Source organism: Delphinus delphis, chromosome 8 (assembly GCF_949987515.2).
Source record: "Delphinus delphis chromosome 8, mDelDel1.2, whole genome shotgun sequence".
Taxonomy (NCBI): Eukaryota; Metazoa; Chordata; class Mammalia; order Artiodactyla; family Delphinidae; genus Delphinus; species Delphinus delphis.
Window position 1 is genome coordinate 17,423,543 of NC_082690.1, and position 24,591 is coordinate 17,448,133.

At 41.4% G+C, this 24,591-nt stretch overlaps 1 protein-coding gene across 5 annotated transcripts in view; it reads left to right on the forward strand.

Moving 5' to 3' along the window:
* The window catches only part of SIK3 (SIK family kinase 3), a 247,073-nt gene that overhangs the window by 189,073 nt on the left and 33,409 nt on the right, over positions 1–24,591 (forward strand). For all 5 annotated transcript variants that reach the window (XM_060017902.1, XM_060017904.1, XM_060017903.1 and 2 more), the window contains exons 5-6: positions 6,329–6,453; positions 6,991–7,114. In XM_060017902.1, coding sequence (XP_059873885.1) covers positions 6,329–6,453; positions 6,991–7,114 — 249 coding nt within the window. The remainder of the gene's footprint in view (positions 1–6,328; positions 6,454–6,990; positions 7,115–24,591) is intronic.

The window sequence follows — 24,591 nt, forward strand, 5'->3', positions numbered from 1 at the left end:
GCCTTCCATTTCACGTCACACTTAACCTAGTCTTGCTTTCAGGTTAATTTTACTGCATCTGCCCGTACCAGAAGTTCTAACGACTCATCACTGTAAGAGTGGTTCTCAAACCTCTTAGGAAAGAGTTGTTTTATCTGTGTACATTCAGATGTCTAAATTATTTCCAGGAGATCCAGTAGGTCTGAAGTAAGGTTTGTGGATCACTCTAAATACATTGGTGATTCTGATGTATACACAGGGTTGAAAATCAATGGTTGGAAGAGGACAGGGGATGGGATGGGTAGTGCTTATGATTAGATGTAATTATTAAGATAGCAGTTTTCTATTTGGGTGGTGGGTTCAGGGGTGCTCACTGCATAACGAAGAATAAGTAACTACTTCTAAAAGAAAGCATAGGGGTAAATCTTTGTGACCTTGGGTTAGGCAATGATTTCTCACATATGACACCGAGAGCATAAGTTACAAAAGAAAATCTAGATAAGTTGGACTTCATCAAAATTGAAAACTTTTGTGCATCGAAGCACACTATCAAGAAAGTGAACAGGGCTTCCCCGGTGGCGCAGTGGTTGAGAATCTGCCTGCTAACGCAGGGGACACGGGTTCGAGCCCTGGTCCAGGAGGATCCCACATGCCGTGGAGCAACTAGGCCCGTGAGCCACAACGACTGAGCCTGCGCGTCTGGAGCCTGTGCTCCGCAACAAGAGAGGCCGCGATAGTGAGAGGCCCGCGCACCGCGATGAAGAGTGGCCCCCGCTTGCCACAACTAGAGAAAGCCCTCGCACAGAAATGAAGACCCAACACAGCAAAAATAAATTAATAAACTCCTCCCCCCAACATCTTCTTAAAAAAAAAAGAAAGTGAACAGATAATCCACGGAATGGGAGAAAATATTTGCAAATCATATCAACGGACTTGTATCCAGGGAATATAAATAACTCTTACAACTCAATAATAGAAAGTTAACCCAATTTAAAAATGGGCAAAAGATTTGAATAGACATTTGTCCAAAGAAGATATACAAATGGCCAATTAGCACATGAAAAAAGATACTCGACATCATTAGCCATCAGGGAAATGCAAATTAAAACCAATCCCCCACCCAGGATAGCTGTAATTTTAAGAATATAAAAAGATAGTAATAAGTGTTGGAAAGGGGCTTCCCTGGTGGCACAGTGGTTAAGAATCTGCCTGCCAACACAGGGGACACAGACTTGAGCCCTGGTCCAGGAAGATCCCACATGCCTCGGAGCAACTAAGCCCATGCGCCACAGCTACTGAGCCTGTGCTCTAGAGTACGCGCGCCACAACTACTGAAGCCCACAGGCCTAGAGCCTGTGCTCCGCAACAAGAGAAGCCACCACAATGAGAAGCCCGCACACCTCAATGAAGAGTAACCCCCGCTTACCACAACTAGAGAAAGCTCGCGTGCAGCAACGAAGACCCAATACAGCCAAAAATTTAAAAAAAAAAAAAAAAAGTGTTGGGAAAGATGTGGATAAATTGGAACCCTTGTACATTGTTGATGGGAATGTAAAGTGTTGCAGCCACTTCAGATAACGGTTTGTGCAGTTCCTGAGAAGACCAAACATGGAGTTACCATATGACCCAGCAGTTCCACTACTAGGTATATACCCAAGAGAAATGAAAACATACATCCACAAAAAAACTTATGTGAATGTTCGTAGCAACATTATTCATAGTACCAAAAAAAAAAATCAACCTAAATATCCATCAGCTGATGAATGGATACATAAAATGTGGTGTGTCCTTACCATGGAATATTATTCAGCAATTAAAAAAGAATGAACTAGTGATAGATGCTACAATGTGTATGAACCTTGAAAACACTATGCTAATTGAAAGAAGCCAGTCACAAAAGATCACATATTGTATGATTGCTTTTATATGAAATGTCCAGAATAGTCAAATCCGTAGAGACAGAAAGTTGATTAGTGATTGTCTAGGGTGGAGGCATTGGTGGGAGAGTTGAGGGGGGAGAAATGGAGAGTGACTGCTCATTGGTACAGGGTTTCTTTTTAGGTTGATGAAAATGTTCTAAAATTGATTGAGGTAATGGTGTACAACTCTATGAATACACTACAAACCACTGCAAGTACACTTTAAATGGGTGAATTTTATATAATAATAAGGCTATAGAAAAAAAGTCTAAATAAAAGCAGGCCACATGTGGAGCAATGGTGAGAGTGTGCCAGGAACCAAAGATTATAATTAATTCATAATCAAATTCTTTGTATCTGAAATCTAATACAATTTGTAAATTTGGGGAAAATAGAAGAAAAGGAAAGAAAGAAAAGTCCACATGGTGAAATCTAGGGTCCTTGTTCTATCACTTAAAGCTATATTTTGTCTGGCCTGTTGCTACTGTGTAATGTTTTTTTTTGCCATATACCTCTGGTGAACCCTACATCATACCCAGGGCAGTTTCTTTATTGTTGCTTCAACTTAGCACACTAGTTCCAAGTGATCTGCCTTTACTCTGCTTTTGCCCAGCCACCACTTAGAAAACCCTTTCCATATCCCCCTCTGCTTCTCTAGCTCCAATCCACTCAACTTAAGTTGTGCTTTCTTTTTGAGTCCTTCCATAGGAACATCTTTTCTGCCTTTGGTTCTTTCATAGGAACCAACACATTGCTCTACTGATTGGAAGGGTTCCAGAAATACATGTTAAATACATGAGTGAAGATAATGGAGGAACTTGGAGACCATGAAAGAGACATTAGGAATAAGAAGCTTTAGTAAAGACTGAAAGACATTTGGCTAAGCTACTGAGCCAAAATAAGATGAACAAGTCCATTCCAACAAGTGTCATAGCAAGCATGGCAAAATAAACTTTGCTTAAATGTGCAACGCTTTAGGGTTAGGAGTAAGAAACAATACTTGGAATGATTAGAGGAGACCCCATGACAGGTTTACAAGACTAAAGGGTTTTTGCTTTCTGTAATAGGAAATAGGAGCGAGCTGCTGGTGGGGGGTTTCTTGTTGAATCTTACTGAAATCTTGCTGTCGGTCATTGGGTCTAGCTGTTGAGGGCAGCTGTGTGGCTGTAACATGCTCTGGAAGCAGGTGTTTCCCCCGATGTGGCATCTCCAGATGTCAGGCCCTGATCATGTCATTCATTCCTGCACACTCATTTCTCATATAAACACCTAATAGCAATCTAAGCCTATAACCATCGCTGAAGATGGTTTCCTTTAATATTGTTTCCTTTGTAAAGGTTTCCTGTTTGGTAGACTAAAAAACAAGCTCGTGCCATTAAGTCTGTGCCTTCTTCTGCCCGACAGAGTAAAATCACAGAAAGGTTACTAATTGTAGATAGAGCATTCATTGTTCAAAATGACAGATTTCCTATGTACTTTAAGATGCTTATTAGGAAGTTTTAAAATCAAGTGGTTTTAATTCATTGCCTGCCCTGTTGCATTCTCCATTCAAAACACAAGCAGAATACTCCATGACTCTTCTGGACTTTGCTATCCAATCACACCAGTGTCAGAGTCCATTAGTTATTACAGACTCCATCAGCACGTCTTCCTCGCTGTGCAGAGAAGGCTAGTCGTGGGAAAGGACCTGGTGAAGGTCTTTGCCAACCAATTAAAAGATATATCAAGAGCCCTCTTTCTGGATAATTTCCAAAGATACCTGCTCTGCTGAATCTCATTTGTTGGGATTTTTAGCAACCTATCGCCAGTCTCTTAAGAAAAACAGGTTTCAGTGCATGCAGACTTTAACTTATAAATTAAAAGTACTGGGTTTCAAAAGTTGTAGGTTAGTTGGTAGGGCTTTAATTGCAGTTGCATTCATAGTTAACATTTGTTAAGTACCTACTGTGTTTAAATTAAACAGTATGCTAGGTAATGTGAGAGAGTCAGAGATGAAACAGGTATTTTTAAGGAACTAGGGAGAGAGGATATTTTACTAGAGAGAGAGGATATTCTACTAGAGAGAGAGGATATTTTTAAGGAGCTAGAAGAATAGGGTATTTATATATGTAAATACCCAAAATAAAGGAGGAATACAAAGTAATAAGGGAGTGCAGAGATAGTAGGTGGAGGACATTTCTTACAGGAGATTCAGGAAGACTTGGCAGAAGAGGCATTTATTTTGCATTGATGAATGAGAGTATTGGATTTCTCTCCTTGAAGTAGCTATAGTGATTCTGATGATGGCTCTGACCTCTAAGCCCCTTGTGATCATTAAGTTTTTTACAACCTTAGGAGGGCTGGCTGGGAGGTAGAGGCTCTAGTAGCTGGCCAGCTGCCAGTCAGTATGAAAAGGCTCCAGTAGCCAGGAGGTGACAAGAGGATTGGCCCAGGGATTTTATTGCAGTTTTATTGCAGTTTAATTTAGTGACCCTTTCTTGAGCCCCTGCTATGTATGAAAACACTGTGTGGAGACTAAGATAAATAAATAAAACGATATCCCTCCCATTTACTAACTAGTGGAGGGTATAAACACATAATACAACTAAGTATAGCATGAGGCAGAGTTGTAATTGGGCTGTAGAGGTATAAGCAAAGGGCCATGGAAGCAAGAGAGGAGGAAGCCACTGGCATGGTATTTTGTGGTGGGAGTCAGTTAAGGCTTCAAACAGGAAGTAATATTTGACTGGGCCTTGAAAATGAGTGCGCTTTCAAATGTGGCAAGGAAGGGAAAAAGCATGGCACGGAGAGTAAGTAGCATAAGAGAGGCACATAAGCTGTGCATAGTCTAGTGATGCTAGAATGGCTAGGAGTGAGTTGGAAAGGTTGGGTGGAGCTGAGTCCTGAGGACCTTTAAGTGACAATGCTAAGAGAGCTAGACTGTTCTGTAAGCAGAAGGGAGCCACCGAATGTTTTTGAGCAAGCAGGCAGCACGATGTGATTTGTGTCACGTTCACTGTGCTATGAATGGGTGGCTTAGAGGGAAATGAAATAGAGGGTAGTAAGCAAGAGCATCAGTCGAGGTCAGAGATGATAAGAGTGTGAACTGAGGTGGGAGGAATGGAAATGGAAAGAAGGAGATAGGTTCAAGACACACTTACAGGGTAGAAGCAGTAAAAGCTGTACCTCCGGTTTGAAATGGAGATGAGAAGGAGCAAGGAGCGAAGACACCAGTGCTCCTGGTGACGCAGAGGTAGTGCCATGAATGAACGTGGGAACATTGCTGGAAGAGCAGGTTTGATTTTGGAAAATGGGGAGTTTGAGATGTTTCTTCCCAGGCAAGTACTGGAAGTTCTTGTCAGGAGCTTAAGCATTGTACCAGGGCCAAAGATATAAATTTGGAGAATCATTACCAAACAAATGAGAGTGGAAGCTGTGGGACCAGAAGAGCTGGCCCTGAGAAAATACAGGGCAAGGAGCGATAGTCAAAATCAGCACATGCTTTACTAGAAAACACCTTCTGGAGAAGGTAGGAAGAAGAAAAGCAAATAGCAAAAGGAGGCAGAGTTGTCAACGAGAGTAAAACTAGGAAAGGGAGGAGTGTTTCCGAGAGTAGGGAGGTGCCCAGAGTCTTCAGCTGCTGGGACTATGGGAATGTGGTAGGCCTGGGGGCAGGAGGGAGCTCTAGCCTGTCATACCTGCACGTTGTTCATCTAAATATCTATGTGCATAAAAGTATTTATAAGTCAGCGAGACTCTATCCTTAGCCTGCCATCCTTGTTCATTTTCTGTTGGTATTCCTCCCCAAACCACACCCCTCGTATCTCCCGTCAACTCTTTCTTCAGACAGTGGGAGGGGGAGAAATGAAGGGGGGAAGTTGAAGCACAAAAGGAGTTGAAGTTAAAATATTAAGTGTTTGTGGTTTGTTTGTAAATAAGTTGCATATTCTTTATTTTGAATAAGCCACCTTAATGATAATAAAGTCACTTTGTCTAATTTTTAAGTTCACTATATCTCTAGTGGTCATAAATGTGTTTGTCATAAGAAGTAAAAGTAATCTGAAAATCCTGGGTCCAGGTGAGTAGACTTAACATGTATTTACTGATTCTGACGTGGTCTTAATATCAATCATTATCCAATTTTATTTTTGTTCGTAAATAAATACCACTCACCTCACTCAGTCCAGATTTATGAAGGAAACGGTGCTGGTTTTGCTGACATAAACCAATCATATTTACTTTTAGTTAACCATGTGTCTTTTGCATTCCAGCCCATCTGTATTTCTATTTCACTATTACTTTAAATTTAAACAGCTGGTTATATAATTTCTAAAGGTTCTCTTTTCGTGTTTGATATTCAGACTTCAGGATCCAGAACCTTTATTCTATTGACTAGAAACTAGTATTCACTGGGTAAAGGTAACATGAGTTATATCCATTTGTCTTTCTAGATTTTGGCTTCAGTAACCTCTTCACTCCTGGGCAGCTGCTAAAGACCTGGTGTGGCAGCCCTCCCTATGCTGCACCTGAACTCTTTGAAGGAAAGGAATATGACGGGCCCAAAGTGGACATCTGGGTATGTGACTGCCTTCCCTTATACCCCATAGCATTAGTTACCCTTGACTGATGACAGCTGTCCTCATCCTGGACAACACGTAGTACTGCACTAGAACTGATCACCTGTTCTTCGAATTCCCAATTCTTGGTGCAGTCTGTTCTTCAACCTTTGTCTTATGGACTGAGCCACGGAGTTCAACCTCCCGCTTTGCATCTGCAAAAAAAAAAAAAACCCTAGGGCAAGCTTGGATGGGTACCCTTGCCAAGAACAGAAATTCTTTCTGTTGTTGCCACTTGCGTTCTCCCTAGGATGAGTAATGAGAGAAATTCTAGTTATGTTCCCAAAAAGTAATGTCTGGAAGCAAAGAAGAATGCTGACTATTCTAAAGATGATTGGCCTTGACAATGCCCCATATTATTTCTTATAAAAAAAGAAGAAAAAGTTTGTTCCATTATCTCGTGCATGACTCACCATTATCTTCATACACATACTATAATGGCCTTTTTTGTTTCCTCTGATGTGATTAATTGTATGTACTCTCTGTTTGGGATGCAGAGCCTCGGAGTCGTCCTCTATGTGCTTGTGTGTGGTGCCCTGCCATTTGATGGGAGCACACTGCAGAATCTGCGGGCCCGGGTGTTGAGTGGAAAGTTCCGCATCCCATTTTTTATGTCCACAGGTAAGGGAGTTGCCATCACACAGCTATGACTGGGTTCATGGAACATTAGACATGCTAAGTTATCCCAGGAATTGAGTGACAGAGTATAAATTACCCATTTAACCGCCTTTTTTGGCTCCAGTTTGCTGAATTGACACCTCCAGAGGCAAGGGTTCTATAGGAACAGAGCATCTAGGCTTTGGCATCAGATAACCCTCCTGAGTTTGGCTCTGGGCTCTACATAGGACTACCAGTGTGGTGTGGCAGACCACTGCGTCTTTCTGAGCTTCAGTTTCCTCATCAATAAATGGCTGACAGTTTTGTGAGGGCTACAACTATGAGAACTAAATTAAATAATGTGTGTAAAGTTAATAGGTACATCGCATAGTAGCAGTAGTCGTAGTAGTTTCACCCCTGTCTTCACCTCATCTCTCACCCTTTTTCAGGATGATATTTCTATTTACTGGGGCCCCATTGAGATGTGGTAATAAATGCCAAGGATAAAGCAGGCTTTGCATCTTAATCTTGCTGCTACTACATTTCCTGCCTCTATGACATTTATCCCCCAGACTCAAAAAGTACTTTTTAAATGAGTGGGCAATAGGGTAAGTAGCTCTTAGAAGAATTTAACACTGAAGACAGACACCAGACACCCAGAATCTACAGTGTTTCATCACCATCTATGTGCACTTAAGAACATTCTGGAGACAATGCTGTAAGCAATCTATTTAGTTTTGCTTAATCATGATTTCACTTTAAGGAACAACATACAGAGTGTATGTCCGCTGGGTTGGCAACACACTATAAGCACGTGGGAATGACGTTTTAGAATAAATGAGAATTGCATCTAGAATAAATTTCAGAAATTTTATTTCTAAAATGCATTTTAGAAAAAAGCTGTGAGAAAAATAAAATAGAGAAGGGGTGTTAGGGATGGTGGGTGGGTGGTTATTTGGAAAGGTATGTCAGGGAACCCCTTCACTGAGAAGTCAACATTTCAACGAAGGCTTGAAGAAGGCGAGGGCGTGAGCCGTGCAGTCTGAGGAAGAGCTTTCCAGGCTGAGGGGACGGCAGGTAGAAAGGCCCCAGTGAGGGAGCATGACTGGGTGTCTAAGGAACAGGATGGAAGCCTCTTGTGCTGGAAAGGAATGAGTGAGGGGACAGGAGAGATGCCATCAGAGAGGCAACAGAGAGCTCACTTTGAGGGCTTAGTCAGTCAGCGTTAAGGCCTCTTTCACTCTGAGTGAAATGCAAAGGATCAGAGGATTTTAACAGAGGAATGATATTATCTGACTTTTCGGTTTCTTCTAACTTTTATTATGAATATTTTCAAACATGCAAAAATATCTAAAGAACTTTACGGTGACTTTTGTGTTTTAAGAAAATCACTTTGGCAGCTCTGTTGGTTGAAAGGTTCAAGGGCTGAAGGAGGGAGACCAGTTAGTAGGAGACTTTTATCCACGTGAGAGATATTGGTGGCTAGTTCCCAGACTGGGGTGTAGAGGTGGGGATGGTAAGAAGTCGTCAGATTCAAGAGATAATACAGGGGCTTCCCTGGCGGTCCAGTGAGTAAGACTCCACGCTCCCAATGCAGGGGACCCAGGTTCGATCCCTGGTCGGGGAACTAGATCCCGCATGCCGCAACTAAGAGTTCGCATGCTGCAGTGAAGATCCATCATGCCATAATTGAGACCTGGTGCAGCCTAAACAAATAAATGAATACATAAATATTTTTTAAAAAAGAGAGAGATAGGGCTTCCCTGGTGGCGCAGTGGTTGAGAGTCCGCCTGCCGATGCAGGGGACACGGGTTTGTGCCCCGGTCCGGGAAGATCCCACATGCCGCGGAGCGGCTGGGCCCGTGAGCCATGGCTGCTGAGCCTGCGCGTCTGGAGCCTGTGCTCTGCAACAGGAGAGGCCACAACAGTGAGAGGCCCGCGTAACGCAAAAAAAAAAAGAGAGAGATAGTATGTACTGTGTGGCAGGCTCTGTTTCAAGCATTTTGCAAACATTAACTCATTTAATTACTTTAACAACCCTGTAAGATACATGGGAGTATTACCCCCATTTTATAGGTGATAAAACTGAAGCCAGGAGATGTTTAGCAATTTTCCCAAGATAACACAGCTACTAAGTGACTAAACTAGAATTTGAGCCTAGGCAGTCTGGCTCCAACAACATATATGTGGGATTTGATGTGAGAGAAAAAGTAATTATTAATAATCCAGGGGTTTTGGCTTGAGCAACTGGAAGGATGGATTTACTGCTAACAGAGATGGGAATGGAGAGATATTTTATATGTGTTAGTTTGAGATGCCCATTAGACATCTAAGTTGAGATATTGTATAGGCAGTTGAATATAGGACTGTACCTTAGTTGGGAGTGGTGGGCTAGTGATACCCATTTGGGAATGATCAGTATGTAGGTAATACAGTATTTTAAGCTCTGAGATAAGGTCACTTTTTAGGCCATGATTGCAGAGAAGAGAAGAGGTCTAAGGATTAATCTCTGGGACACACTAATATTCAGAGATCAGGAACGTGAAGAGGGATCCGCATAGGAATTGCTAGTAAGGTAAGCCAGAGAGTCCTCTGTTCTAGAAAACAAGTGAAGAGAATGTTTCAAGGAGGAGGGAATGAGGAACTGTGGGGAGTGCTGCTGATACGTCAGATGACTGAGAACTTGTTGGAGGACGGAGGGAACGGAAAGCACCCATTGAACTGAGAAGGCATCTTGAGACCAAAAAACAAGGTAGGCAGCTCCAGGTGATCAATGGGTCAGTTTATTTTAGGGTAACTTACTCACAGAATAAGTAGGATCAGGCGGACAACCATCCAGGAACACTCACAACGGTACCGTGCACTGCCAAGGGGACAATTTTATCGTTAACCTAAGGGGCGTGGGTATGTGGTTGGAAACAGTAAGTGCATTCCTAAATCAATATTTATTAATGGGTAGCTAGGCTATTAATGGGCACCAGGAATATGTCAGCAAAGGTCTTCATCATTGTTTGGAGACCACCAGAGCACAGAGGCCACCTGGACCTAATGATCATGAAACAATGGCTATTAACTACAGAGTCCTTGATGACAGAGAAGTGACTTAGCACAGTCCTAGGTAGGGTCAGTGGAAGGACGGGAGGCATGGTAGGAGCCCAGAATGTCATCATTTATGCTAATAGCCATACAGAACTGGATACCGGATTTAAAGAGATCACTGATGATCCTGAAGTACCGCCTTGGTGGAGGAACAGGAGTAAAACCCTGACCCATGTAGATGCGGCCGGAAAGGGGTGGACGGGAAGCGGAGAAAGGAAACAGACACAGCTCTTCGCAGTTCTGCTCTGGAAGGAGGCAGAGAAGGGGTGGAGTGGATTGTTCTGGCCGGAGTCACCAGTGATCTTGTCATAATCTGTTGGATATCCTTGGTCTTTATCTTAATGACTGCCCAGCAGTATTTAGTGCTAAATGCTAAAAGTTCACTCCTTTCTTTCTTTTGTTAAATATAAACTTTATTTTTTAGAGCAGTTTTGGGTTCATAGCAAAATTAAGCAGAAAGTACGGAGAGCTCCCATATACGTCCTGTCCCCTCACACCCATAGCTTCCCCCACCGTCAGTATCCGGCACCAAAGTAGAACATTTGTTACGGTCCATCAGCCTGCTGCGACACTACATTGGATTACCATCTAAAGTCCATCGTCTACTAGGGCTCAGTCTTGGTGGTGTACGTTCCGTGGGTTTGGACAAATACATAATGACATGAATCTACCATTATAGTATCATTCAGAGCAGTTTCACTGCCCTAAGAATCCTCTGTGCCTATTCATCCCTCCCACTCCCTTAACCTCTGGCAGTCAATGATCATTTTACTGTCTCCACAGTTTTGCCTTTTCCAGAATGTCATATAGTTGGAAACATGCACTATGTAGCCTTTTCAGATTGGCTTCTTTCACTTAGTAATATGCATATAAGTTTCCTCTGTGTCTTTTCGTGGATTAATAGCTCAGTTCTTTTTAATGCTCAATAGTACTCCATTGTCTGGATACCACAGTTTACTTATCCATTCACCTGCAGATGGACCTCTTGGTTGCTTCCAGGTTTTGGCAATAATGAACAAAGCTGTTATAAATATCCGTGTGCAGGTTTTTGTGTGGATGTAAGTTTTTAACTCATCTGACTAAATACCAGGGAGTGTGATTGCTGGATTATACCATAAGAGTATGTTTAGTTTTGTAAGAAATCACCAAAGTGTCTTTCAAAGCGGTTGTGCCATTTTGCATCTCCACCAGCATTTGGTATTGTCAGTGCTTTGGATTTTTGCCTTTCTAGTAGATGTGAAGTAGTAGCTTGTTATTTTAATTTGTAATCCCTGATGATGTATGATGGTTAACATTTCATATGCATGTTTACCATCTGTATATCTTCTTTGGTGACATGTCTAAATGTTTTGCCCATTTAAAAAAATTATTTATTTATTTATTTATTTGGCTGTGCCGGGTCTTAGTTGCAGCACGGGAACTCTTAGTTGCGGCATGTGGGATCTAGTTCCCCAGCTAGGGGATCGAACCCAGGCCCCTCCTGCATTGGGAGTGTGGAATCTTAGCCACTGGATCACCGGGGAAGTCCCTTGCCCATTTTTAAATTTGGTTGTTTGTTTTCTTATTGTTGAGTCACTCCTTACTTTTTAAAACACTTTTTTTCCCATTGCTTCTCAGATGCCACGTTCTGCAGTTTCCCTCCTGTCTCTCTGAGTACACCTTGTTGCCAGATTTCTCTTTCTCTGTTCATCCTTTAAATCTTTTCTTCTTTACACCATCTTTCTGAGCATCTTATTCACTGCTGTGGCTTCAGGGAGTACAGTGATGTTCAGTCCCCAGTTAACACTTGGGTAACTCTCTGGCCCAGACCTCTCCTCTGGAATGAGAGGCTATATATCCAACCAGTTGCTACCAGTCAGCTTTACTTGTGTGTCTTGAATTCACATCAGTGGACACATTTTCAAAACTGAATTTAATCCCTCCCTAGAATTGCTCCATTCTGTGTTCCCTATCTTAGTGAATGGTGTCACCGTCTGACCAAGAAGCTAGCCTTGATTCCTCCTCTCTTACCATCACCACAGCCACTCACTTACCAAATCCTGTAGATTCAACCCTCCATTCCTGTAGACACTTCTGTAGTGGCTCTTGCCTGGATTAAATAATAGCCAATTAAATGGACGCCTGGCTCCAGCCTTATCCCTCTCTAATGCGTTCTCCACACGGCTGCATGAGTAATGTTTCTAAACTATATATGACAACACACACACACACACACACACACACACACACACACACACAAAATTTGGTTTTATCATTTTCCGGCTTAAACTTTTCAATGGTTTACCATTGCCTCTAGGCTGCAGTTCGCTCCTTAATGGGGCTAGAGCACTGACTTCATTTTTGACCATGACCGTAGTAAAAGATACATTTCATACAGTGACCTAGAAAATACATATATACATACAGCTGAACAAAAGTTTTTTTAAAAAGTAAAACTTGTCTTTACTAGGTGCAGTGCACTCTAATACATTTTATTCTATTACATTAAAAATGCTAATTATAACTTACTGAATTGATCTCATGACTGCTTTTTGAAAAACAATGACATAGTAATACTTCTGTGACCTGGCTCGTGCCTATCTCTGCAGCCCCAGATCCTATTCTACATCTAGTCGCCCTAATTTCCTTCTGGTTCCCGGAACAAGTGATACTCTCTGGAGCAACTCCCTCTGCCTGGGGTACTTCTTCCTCCCCCTACCCTACCCCATGCCACCCACTCCTGTATTCTAGAGCAAGAAATTAGATGTGATAAAAATAAGAATCTAGATAATTTCTACCAGTCTTTCTTTTATCATGGGACTTCCCAAACATTTCATTGTAATTGTTTCTTTCATTATATATCTTCCATAGCAGACTGTGAGCTTAGAGAAAGTAAAGACAAAATGTGGGGTTTTTTTCACAGTTGTCTCTAGCCTAGCAGAGTATCTGGCATGTGGTAGGATTTAGTAAACAGTATGTAGATAGTAAATAGGATCCTTCTTAAAACATCCAGTCACTTTCATTTACACTTAGAAGACAATTCCAAAAGTCATTATTATTAGAAAACAATTCCAAAAGTCATTATTATTATGGCCTACAAGGCACACTGTGGTTGGCCCCTCTCTTTAATCTCATTTCCTGCTTTTCTTCCCTTTAGGCCCCGAGCTCCAGTTACAGAGGCGTCCTTGCTGTTTCTCAGACTTTCCAAGTGCATGCATTCCTGTTTCCTCACATATTTACATGGCTTCCTCACCTAACCTGAGGTTTCTGCTTAAATGTCCCCCCAGAGAGACCTCTCCTGATACCCCGTCATTCTCTTTCCGTAACGCTGCTTCACGGTTTTTCATGGCACTCACCACTACCTGACCTTATTTGTTTACTGTGTCCCCACCCCTTATCCCCACTGCCTCTTGACTGTAATAGGATTTTGTTTTTGTTCACTGCCGTGTTCCCATGGCTTAGGACAGTGCCTGGGTCCTGGTGGGCACTCAGGAAATATTTGCTGAATGAATGCATGCATGCATGCATAGATTTGTTACAGTGCTCACTACCGAATAATTCAAATAATAATATCAATAACGGTAATTTACGTTTCTTTAGGGCTTTCAAGTTTACAAAGTATTTCCTATACTTGATCTAATTTGAGCTATGTAATTGTACTCTGGAATTGGTATTGACACTAGCATTTATCATTTTGCCAATGAAGTTTAAGAATCTGAAGTTTAAAGAAATTAGTTGACATGCCAAAAGCCACACAGGTAATAAGTGACCAAGTTAGTACTCAAATTCAGTGTCTGTTCTACTACACCACACCGCTGCAGAGAAAGGGCAGTGTAAACAAACCACTTCCTCTGCTTTGCTAGTGTCCACAGTGTTTCCTGTGAGCAGCTTGGATCCGTTCTCCCCTCCACCTCCACATCATGGCAAAAGATTTTTACTCAAGCCTTACAGAGCTGGCTTCCGATAGTGGATGCTGGTGAAATAGCTAGCCTTGCTGTCAGCCACATCGTTTCTTAGTGCTTAGAAATAAACCATGTAACATTTTAACTACTTAGGAAGAGCTAATATTTACAACATGATATACGTTAACACGGAAGTTTAAAGACTCATAGAACACCAACATAATTATCCTAAATGCGGTCACTTTTTAATCCTGGACAAGTAATTCCCTAAGTAGGAATAACATTTTTTGTAAGATTAAGTACAGGAAGTGACAAACAACCCAATCTAGGAAATGAGTAGACGGTTGCTGTGTTACTAGTGTGATCTCTCTGCCCTCAGGGACATACATGTGCTCGGCCTTGCCTACCAGCGTAGGCCTGAATCCCAAGGCCCTTCGAGACTGCTGTCTGAAGGATAAAGGCATACGATGGTTTAGTCTTCTCTCAGCTTAGACGTCCTTCAAGTACCAAAAAGTTTCGAGTTCATGTAAAGGAAACCTAGAGTCTGTCCCTGAGTCTTTTTGCTGGTTACACCTCTAGCTTCTAGGCATAATTGCACCTCGTTAGACCTAGGGTTAATTCTTTATATGGAGGCTGGAGCCAGCCGCTTTCCAGCCTGTCAGGTCAGCCATTACTGTGCTACAGATAATAATGTAGTTGAGGGAAGTCCTAAAAAACAAGATCCTTTTTTTCTCAGGCTGTTGTCATGGACTTGAACTGAGTTTATCCATTTTTCTGCCAGAAGGATCTAGAAACTCCAGCAGAGCTGGTGTCGGTTTTCAAATGAGCATTTGGGTGGCCGAGTGGGGAAGGCCTCATGGTCCAGCTTCTTCTAGCCAAGTTGAATTCCAGAGTATCTACAGCTGTGTGGGAGGCCATGCTATACAAATGGATACGGTTAGTTTAAGAATTCTAAGCATCTCTTTATTGTCAGTAATGTGTGGAATGAAGTGTCCTCCCAATTAGTGGATATCTCTAGGCCTAGGCTTGGTTGTTTGATACAACCTTCCCTTCCTGGACATCCCGAGATATTCTAAAGACATACTTTCAAGTTGCAATGACAGTGGTATAAATTTAAGAGGATTTATTCAAGGGGGATCGATATTATACTACCTAGTTCAATAGCTATGTATGTGTCTTCCTCTCCTCTTCCCTAGAATGCAAGCTCCTGTATATCAGAACTGTGTTTCACACACACATCATCATCCTCCCATAAGCCTTAAGAGCATCTGGTATGGCATAAATATTCAGTAAATTTTTTTTAATGAAAAATTGAATCATCACTTACCTATAGACTCTTCCATCAGACTCTTGCATTTTATTATTAAAGTGATACGTAACTCACTGATGATCTGAATTATTAATTGGTTTTACGTACTTTTGTTATATACATTAATATGTAAATGACCAGGTCAAGTGATTTCTAGTTTTTAAAAGGGTTTGATCTATGATGGAGTTGGCTTTCAATGTCTCAAGTAAAATACATTTGGTCTAGGCAAGTGTTTTTGGATTAAACTTCTCAGAGCATCCCAGAGAGCAGTTAGGTAAAACCCTGAGCCTAAATTGTAAAAGGATTCAAAGTTGAACCTTGCTGTTTTTTTGAGTTTCTGCAGAAGGTGAGACCTGACCTGGCCACATATGTTAGCAGTTGCTTTCTCTGAGTTCCGGTCCCACTGACGGAAGCCAACAATGTAAAGTTTTTGAGCACCAAGCTCAGTCACTACCAGTATATTTTTAAAAACCATCAGAGGCCTACTTCTTAAAGCCTAGTTTGTCTTATTCACCACTTATATCACCTGCTAGCAGATATAGTAAGATCAGTCATTTATTGGGTTGGCCAAAAAGTTCGTTTGGATTTTTTGGTAACATCTTATGGAAAAACCCGAACGAACTTTTGGGCCAGCCCAATATTTAGCTGAAGGAGAATTAATTTCCAGTGAAAAAAATGCATTGAGGCAAGTATATAGAGATCTCTTGTGGAAAATATTTTTGAGTCTTTATTGATTAGACTTCATTGTGACTTAATTAATTGTAATACTGCATAAGCATTTTATCCCTGGGAACGCAAGACCCAGGCTTACATTATGCTTCTGATGGAGACTACCGTGCAGCTACTGCCAAAAAGCTTCTACTTAGATGCAAACAATTCTGCCCTGATTGGCTTACTCGTCAAGAACCACACAGCATGCGGGATTGGGACGGGAGATTAAAGTAACTCGCCCATCAGTCTCCGTATACTAAGGAGCTCAGAGTCCTCAAAACAGTTCTCTCGTACTTTTTTAAGGTATACTCAGCCTCTAGGGAGACAACCTGTGTAGTGCTTTCATGTTAGTGAGTGCAGAAATCCACACAATGTCAGGAACGAGGCTAGGGCTACCTCAGAGTTAAGCAAGCCTCCCCTGAGCAGCTGAGCCGTGATTTTACGTAATATGATAGAAAACCAGGGGGTAAATACGGGCACTGCCCTATCTCGTACCACCCTTTTCAAGCACACTGTCTCCTAGCTTCAGCAACCCTAGAGAGGAAAACAGAGTAAGGGAAGAAGTTCTAGATGGAAGGACTCCAGAGATTTGAATAATAGCTAACATCCATTGAACACTTTCTTGGTACCAGACACCGTTGCATTAACCTATGGAATATTTAACACAACGCTATGAGGTAAGCTACTCTTGTCATTTGATAGACAAGACAGTTGAGGCATGGTAAGGATAAGTAACACACCCAGAATCACACAGCTGGGAAGTGGTGGAGCTGAGATTTGAGCCCGTGCACTCTGGCTTCAGAAGCCACCTAACTGTCTTCGATTGTACTTTAATTCTCAGTGAGTACATATCTCACAGGTTATTCCAAGTATCCAGAGAGTCCTGGAATGGATATCTTTGCCCATCTGCATCTGGATTATTTTTGGAAAAAAGTGTTAGTATCAAGGACTATGTATTGGACTCTGATGTAAAGCTGAACCAGAGTTTTCTTCCACCGTAATGATTGCTATTAGGACTTAAAATATATTTGAATAATAAGGTAGTGTAAGTGACAAGTTTTTATTTTAAAAATGTGAACTGCAAATTGGACAGCCTCTAGTATGACAGTGTGGCATGTCAGGAGTAGATGTGGTCGTCCCCAGCCTTCAAGCCAGCGGCTCCTAATTTCTAAATCCTAATTCTGGCAAGATCACGGCCGCCTTGAAAATAAGCAGAGTTCGAGAAATAGATGTTAGTTTTCTAATAAATGGATACCTATGGGTCAAACAGTTGTTTTCTCCTCAGTCTATCTCAGGTTGATAAACTGTTAAAATGGAAGTTTTAGCCTCTCAGCCTAACTTTATGGATTCCTAATAGAAGCTTTTCTTATCTGCGCCATCATTATTTGCTAGATTGTGCCAAGCCATCTCCCTTTGGCCTCTGTTCAACCATAGAAAGTGTCTCACAGGATTTGGTCATAAGGAACTTTATTTCTATTCCAGAACATTCTGATAATAATTTGCAGAAACCAGTGTGGTAGAATTTGTATTTAAATCACTCTCCACTTCCTTGTCTGATCTCTTGCTGTTGGGCTATCCTTGTAGGAATTTTATGGAGTGCTTTGGTACTGGGACTCCCATTTTTCTCTCCCCGAAAGAACTAAAAGCAAATGGCTTCAAAACAAGACATTTTTTCCCTCAGTGTCACTTCTTTTAGAGGAGCTGATCTCAGTGCTTGTTTATTATGAGTCAAATCTTATCACAACCAGCGTTATTACAGATTAAGTTCTATTAGAGTTAATTCCAAGATTGTGTATTTTCTTTCATTGTGTAAAACTGTGGTATTGACTATCACTCTAAAGTTAGAAATACAAGTTAGAAATGTTTATGCATTTCTATTGTAACAGTAAAGTATCAAAATTTAATTTCTATAGAGTAAAAATCTTCTAATACCTACAGCACCATTGTTCTAGCAATATCCAGTATAACAAAACTTCATTGTAACAACAACAAAAACCCTGTATTTTGTATGATTGTACTTAACATTTATGTGATCTCTCAATGCAGGTATATGACAGTGCATTCAGTGTATGTTCTTTATACATAGAAATGTCTTATTTTAAGACCATTTGTCTACTTTGTTTAAATTTTAAAATAGTTGCTATGTAAGATAGATTTGACCTTGCCAGCTGACAGCTGACAATGACAGGGTTTCCTTGGGCATGTTAAAAAATATCATTTCTAGGACTTAGTCCACAAGCAGAGTGAGGATTCCTAGCTCCGGCCATCTTCATACCAAAAGAAGTTATGTTGGCAAAAACACCTATGATTTCTTATTGAGTTTCTTTTTAATTATTTCTGTAGGGATCATGACATTGCAAGATAGCACACTCTTTTAGCCATGATTATGACAGGATCAGGACATTATGACAGACTTTTTCTTTTCTTTTTTTCTTTTGGAAAAGTCAGATAGCATTAAAGAGGAGCTCTGAGTCACAAACATTTGTAAGTACAGAACACAGATTCTTATCAAAGCCATGGTGCTCCATCCAGAGATTGTCATTGCAGACCAGTCATCAATCTTGTTCTGTTTGCCTGCTGTAATAGTGTCAGTTCTCCCCCAGACTGGTACCTGAGCTGGCCAAGTGGAGAGCAGAATCAGACAGTATTTCACATTGTATTCTTGTTCTGAAAAGTGTTAAAACTTTAGTGCCATGTAACTTTTTAAAAAAAAAATATGAAGTTGGACTTCCCTGGTGGCTCAGTGGTTGAGAGTCCGCCTGCCAATGCAGGGGACGCGGGTTCGTGCCCCGGTCCGGGAAGATCCCACGTGCCGCGGAGCGGCTGGGCCCGTGAGCCATGGCCGCTGAGCCTGCGCGTCCGGAGCCTGTGCTCCGCAACGGGAGAGGCCACAACAGTGAAAGGCCCACGTACCGCAAAAAAAAAAAAAAAAAAAAAAAAATGAAGTTAATTCATTTTTCAGGGAAACAGACATTTTAATTTTAGCCAATTTATTTTTGTTTCTTTTTTGGATTTTTGAGATTTGAGAAAAATAGTGCTCTCTTTGAAATTTGAATTGCTCAGGAGAATTAAACCTTATTAAGAAGTTTGTTAAAGTTATTGAAAATAAAGAGCTCTTGGGCTACATGTTTTGGCACTACCTTTGAACACACCTAGTATTGACTGGAAAGGGGACGTGAGACACCACACACCACACCATACCCTCTTCCAAGGACCTGTAAGAAGCATGAATTTCCTGGGTGACTGCTTCTTCCTCGCATTCTTCCCATGCCTCCTGGCACACAGATGTCTTCTGTTCCCCCAGCTCCAAGCAGTTTTATGTGGTCAGAAAGAATCTGTGACTCAGTTCCTTTCAGACCACTCCTCTGCCCACAGAGCTGAAAATGGTTGCTTTGCATGTCCCGTACTTTGGCCACACTTAAAGGGCTTAAGGGACAGTTGGCATTTCCTCCATCATGGGATCAGCCTGCAGACTCTGAGGGCCAGTTCCTGAGTTTTTGCCTGCGCCTTCTGCCTGTGATCCCTTGACTGGGGAAGCCTGTCATTGCCAGCCTTCCATCCCAGTCCCCGTCATCACGCAACAGCCAGAGTATATAAACCAAGCTCACTCTTCTGTAGCGCACTTCAGCCTCCCCATCATGTCCCCGCCTTCTCAGTTCACCTTAATACAACTTGCCATTCCCCGTAACACTGTTTTCCAGCTGTTCATAGCCTTCTGACAATGAAGTTATCACCTAGCCCACTTTCTATGAACTTGGCTTATAGGTGACTCTATCGTGATAGAACCTGTGGTGACTACATGGCATTTGATCTGTTGGAAGAGGAGTGAAATTGATTTGATATGTTTTCATAAAGATACTCTAGCTACTACCTAATACATCAACAATTAATTTAGGTATTATATGGCTTTGGCATAACACTGACCAGAATTTGTATCCTGGTTTTGCCTCTTATTATCTGGTCAGGTTTCTTAACTTACTTGATTGTTAATTTCCTTACTTGTGAAATATTTATAATACTAATAAGCATTAGTGTGTGAATTAAATGCTTAAATTAACTTAAAGGGTTAATTTATTTTAATTAGCACTCTGCCTAGCTCTTATACAGTGCTTGGTAAATGTTAGTAATTATTATTAAATAATATTTTTGAATGAATTGCTCTATTAATCTTTCATTCCCTCCTTCCGTGTGTTGTTTCCCACGCTTTTCTTTCTCTCACCCTCACTCTCTTAAGAGGCTAAGGATACATTATTAATACTTTCAGACACATCCACAGGGTTTATGGAGAAGATTTATCTGCCAGGAGCTGTTTTGGTTTGTTGTACCATAACCTAGACGCTATGGCTAGGCCACATGCAGACGTCTCCTCACGTGGTAATCTGATTTACACATTATTCTGTGCAGCCTCAGAAAAGATCAGTGAGTAAGTACCCTCTGTGTGAATGAGACAAAGAACTCTAAAGCTGCAAGGGGGGGCCTTGGAAATCATCTGACCCAGGCTTTTGCCCCCAAACAGTGCCACATCTTAATCTTCTGTAAGGTGATAGTTGGCTGCTTTCTCTAGCTTGAAGCATGGAGAATGCCTATTCTATTGTGGGCTCTTGGAATCAGATTATTAAAGTTGTTAGAAGGAATTGTAGCAGTCACCTAGTCCCGTGTTTCTTTCAACTGGCATTACTGAGAACCTGTTACATACCGTGTGCTATGCGGGCCCTGGGGACACAGAGTTCACTGAGACGTTCAAGGATCCCAAGTCTTCTTCACACCTAATACTGGGGCCCTTCTAACGACATCTCAAATGCCAGCCTCTGATTAGACATTTCTCGTGACAATAAGGATATTTATTTCAGGTCAAATTGATATTTCAGGTCAAATTGTTCCCTTTTCATAGTTATATCGTTTTTGGAGTTGGAGGAGACCAAAGAGTTCATCCTATTCAGTTGCTTCTGGACTTAATTTTCTTTCTTTTTTTTTTTTTTAAAAAGGGGGGGTTCTTTATTTTTTTAATTAATTAATTAATTTATTTATTTATGGCTGCACTGGTCTTTGTTGCTGCGCGCAGGCTTTCTCTAGTTGCGGCGAGCGGGGACTGCTCTTCATTGTGGTGCGTGGGCTTCTCATTGCGGTGGCTTCTCTTGTTGCAGAGCACGGGCTCTAGGTGTGCAGGCTTCAGTAGTTGTGGCATGCAGGCTCAGTGGTTGTGGTGCGCGGGCTCTAGAGCGCAGGCTCAGTAGTTGTGGTGCACGGGCTTAGTTGCTCCATGGCATGTGGGCTCTTCCTGGACCAGGGCTCGAAGCTGTGTCCCCTGCATTGGCAGGTGGATTCTTTTTTTTAATTTTATTTAATTTATTTTTTTATACAGCAGGTTCTTATTAGTCATCAGTTTTATACACATCAGTGTATACATGTCAATCCCAATCACCCAATTCATCATACCACCACCCCTGGCAGGCGGATTCTTAACCACTGTGCCATCGGGGAAGGCCCTGGACTTAATTTTTTAAATAAAACCTTACTAAGAATACTAATGTATAAAATAAATAAAATTAGCTGTGCTCCAGGTATGGCCCTGCCTACTTGACTGCCCCCCTCACTTCCCTAAGGGGCCCCTCCTTAGATCCCTAGGACCTTGGTCAAGTACTTTGGATCAACTCTAATAATTAGAAAGATTTCTCCTAAATTGAACTTGTTACGTATAATTATTCCAAATTCAGGGCCCTGGAGCAGCAAAATATAAATGCACATTGTCTGCTGTATAAATATCCTTCAGATACTTGAAGAACACCCAGTGTGCCCCTTCCTGCCTACACCTTCTCTTCTCCAAGATAAATCAGCCTCATGACCTTTACCCTGTCTTCGGGGGACATGTTTTCAAAGTTTTAGTCAGGAACTTCTTTCTTAAGCTATTCTATTTATTTCTTCTATCTTGGAAACTAGAGACAGAGCTTCTATTAACAATCTTGGGTGAATTTTGAAGTTGGTTTTTAACTCCCCTTCTTCATCCTTTATTATTTTCTCCTTCGGGCTGAATGCTTTCAGCCTCTTAGAGAAAGCTGTTTATTATCAAGGTCAAAAAAGAAAAAAAGGTGTTAAAGACCCCGCCTCAGATGGAATTACAACTTGAGATGGCAGTCTGAACTTAATTCCCGTTTCAGGACCCTGCCCTTACAGCAGCCCTCTCTCCACAGAGTCATGCAAATGCTGTCAGCGCCGCGGGGCAGGGTCTCAGCTGGGCATCCTCTAGTCACCGGTGGTTCTGATGGCATCAGGTTTCGCGGGACCACAGCGATTTTCACTGCAGAGGCCACTTGGCACTTGCGAACACGCAGAGCCGAGGGTTCCTGCACTGCCCCAAGTGCTTCAGTTCTGTTCAGTAGCAAAGGTCTGCCCTTTGAGAGGGAACAAGCGATGGGGACATTTTTGACATTAAAATAGAGTTCTCTTTGGCATCTGGGAAAGTTGATGATGTTTTGTACTCTTTGATCTGAGGCCCCATTTTCTTTCCACTCATTTCAATTGACTGTCCAGTGGTTAATTGTGTTATTAGGTTTGAAAGCATTTATTTCCTTTGTTTTCACCCTCTTTCCATGTTTTATGTAGAATGGTACTTTCCAGTCTAGTTTGAATATAATTTCCTGAGCTATATGTGACACCTAGGAAACATGAGTTGATAATAATACCCTGGCTTTCCACATTTTGTCATACTTTGCCATCTGTGCAACATATGAAGAGTGTTAGATTTCTGCTCTTTTGGGCGCTGGGTGTTATATAGGGCACACAGATAAGAGCTTGTATCCGTTAGGTGTTGCCACCGCAACAAGGCGTTCTCGGCCTGGGACCTGTAGACGCCTGTGGAATCTGTGACAGGCTCTGGGGGCTCCTTGAATAGACTAAAAATACACGCACATTTTTGTGTATAAATTCTTGTTCATATTTTTCTGGAGATTTTTCAAGGCATCTGAAACCAAATAATGGCTAAGGATGACTTAATAGAGGTTTCAAGATCCTGATATTGAACCAGATACATCTTCTAATCAGGACTTACTACAGTGGTGTTAATTTTTGTTGTTGTTGTTTTTAATAAAATGCCTTGAGAATTCTGTTTTAAAGTGAGCCTGTAACTAAACATCATTCTGCCTTGGTCATCTGATTCAGAACTAATGTGGCTACTGTTCATGCACTAGATGCTATGTGGAAACCAAAAGAAAACAGCAGAGTGCCATCTAGAGGGCCTAACAATAATTTCCCAGCTTTGGAATCAGGCCCAGGCGTTCTCCCTACATGGGGGTCTTTAGTTTTAGTAACTTTCTAAATCAAGAACACTTTTTTCCTCTCAAGTGATTGCAGACCATAAAGATGTGTGGCAGCGATATTTATCATCTCCATAGAGACCACAGTTGTGGCGTCTAGCCTTGCTGCTCTGGAGACATAATTTTAATAAAAGCTTAATGTTGTAGATGGCGTTTGTTTTATAGGGATATAGGAACCACAGCCTTTGAGATCCACACTGCATTTGAATATACTTTTGATCATAAAGCAAGAACAAATTGATGATTCCCGTAATATCAGTTTGATATAGGGATATATTGCTTTGTTGTATTTTCGTTTAAAGTTAGAATAAATTAAAAATTAAGAGTAATTTGTCTTAATCACTCTTTGTATTCCTTTCACGATGGTGATATAGAATGGTGTTTGCCAAATGGTGCAGAAAGTGTGGGGTTTCAGAGTTGAACTTACTCTGGAAAAACATACCAAATGATTTGTATCCACGTGAAAATGTGCAAGAGCGTAGCTCTCAAGTCCTAGCTCAGCCCTTTAGGTTGCAATGGTTGGTTACGTTAATTGTTTCTTCTTTTATAAACGGGGCTGAAAACAGTATCTAACATAGGGTTGTTGTGAAGATTAAATGAAATAGAGTTGGTAAGCACAGTGCCTTGTATATGAAAAGTCTTTTAACTTATTAAATTCTCTTTAATTTATTATTGTTATTATCACTAGCCAGTTTTATTTTCAGGACAGCTGGAGTAAAACAGAAACAGACAATTTTGTATCTTATAGAGAATTTTATAGTTTTAAAAAGCATTTCCACAAATACAATCTTGTTTGACTAGAGTTTCAATAAATATTTATTTATTCACGTATTCAGCAGCTGTTTGTTCAGCTCCTATTAGGTGTAATAATCATCTTTGGCATTGCAGGTTTGGTGCTGGAAACAGCAATAAGAAAGACGTAGACCTTACCTGGGCGGGGGGGGCGGGGAGTTAGACGATAAGCAGTAAACAAGGTGATTTCACAAAGAAGTCATTAGTGTGAAGAAAATCAGTGTGATGTAATAGAGAGCGACTGGAAGCCTACTTGAGGAGGATGAGGCGGCCAGGGAAGGTCTTTCTCAGAAAGTGACATTTAAGCCCTTTCCCAAATGACAAGGAACCAGCCAAGTGAGGGTTCAGGAGCGGCCGCCCCAACTGAGGAAAACAGCGCGTGTAAATGCCGTTGGAGGG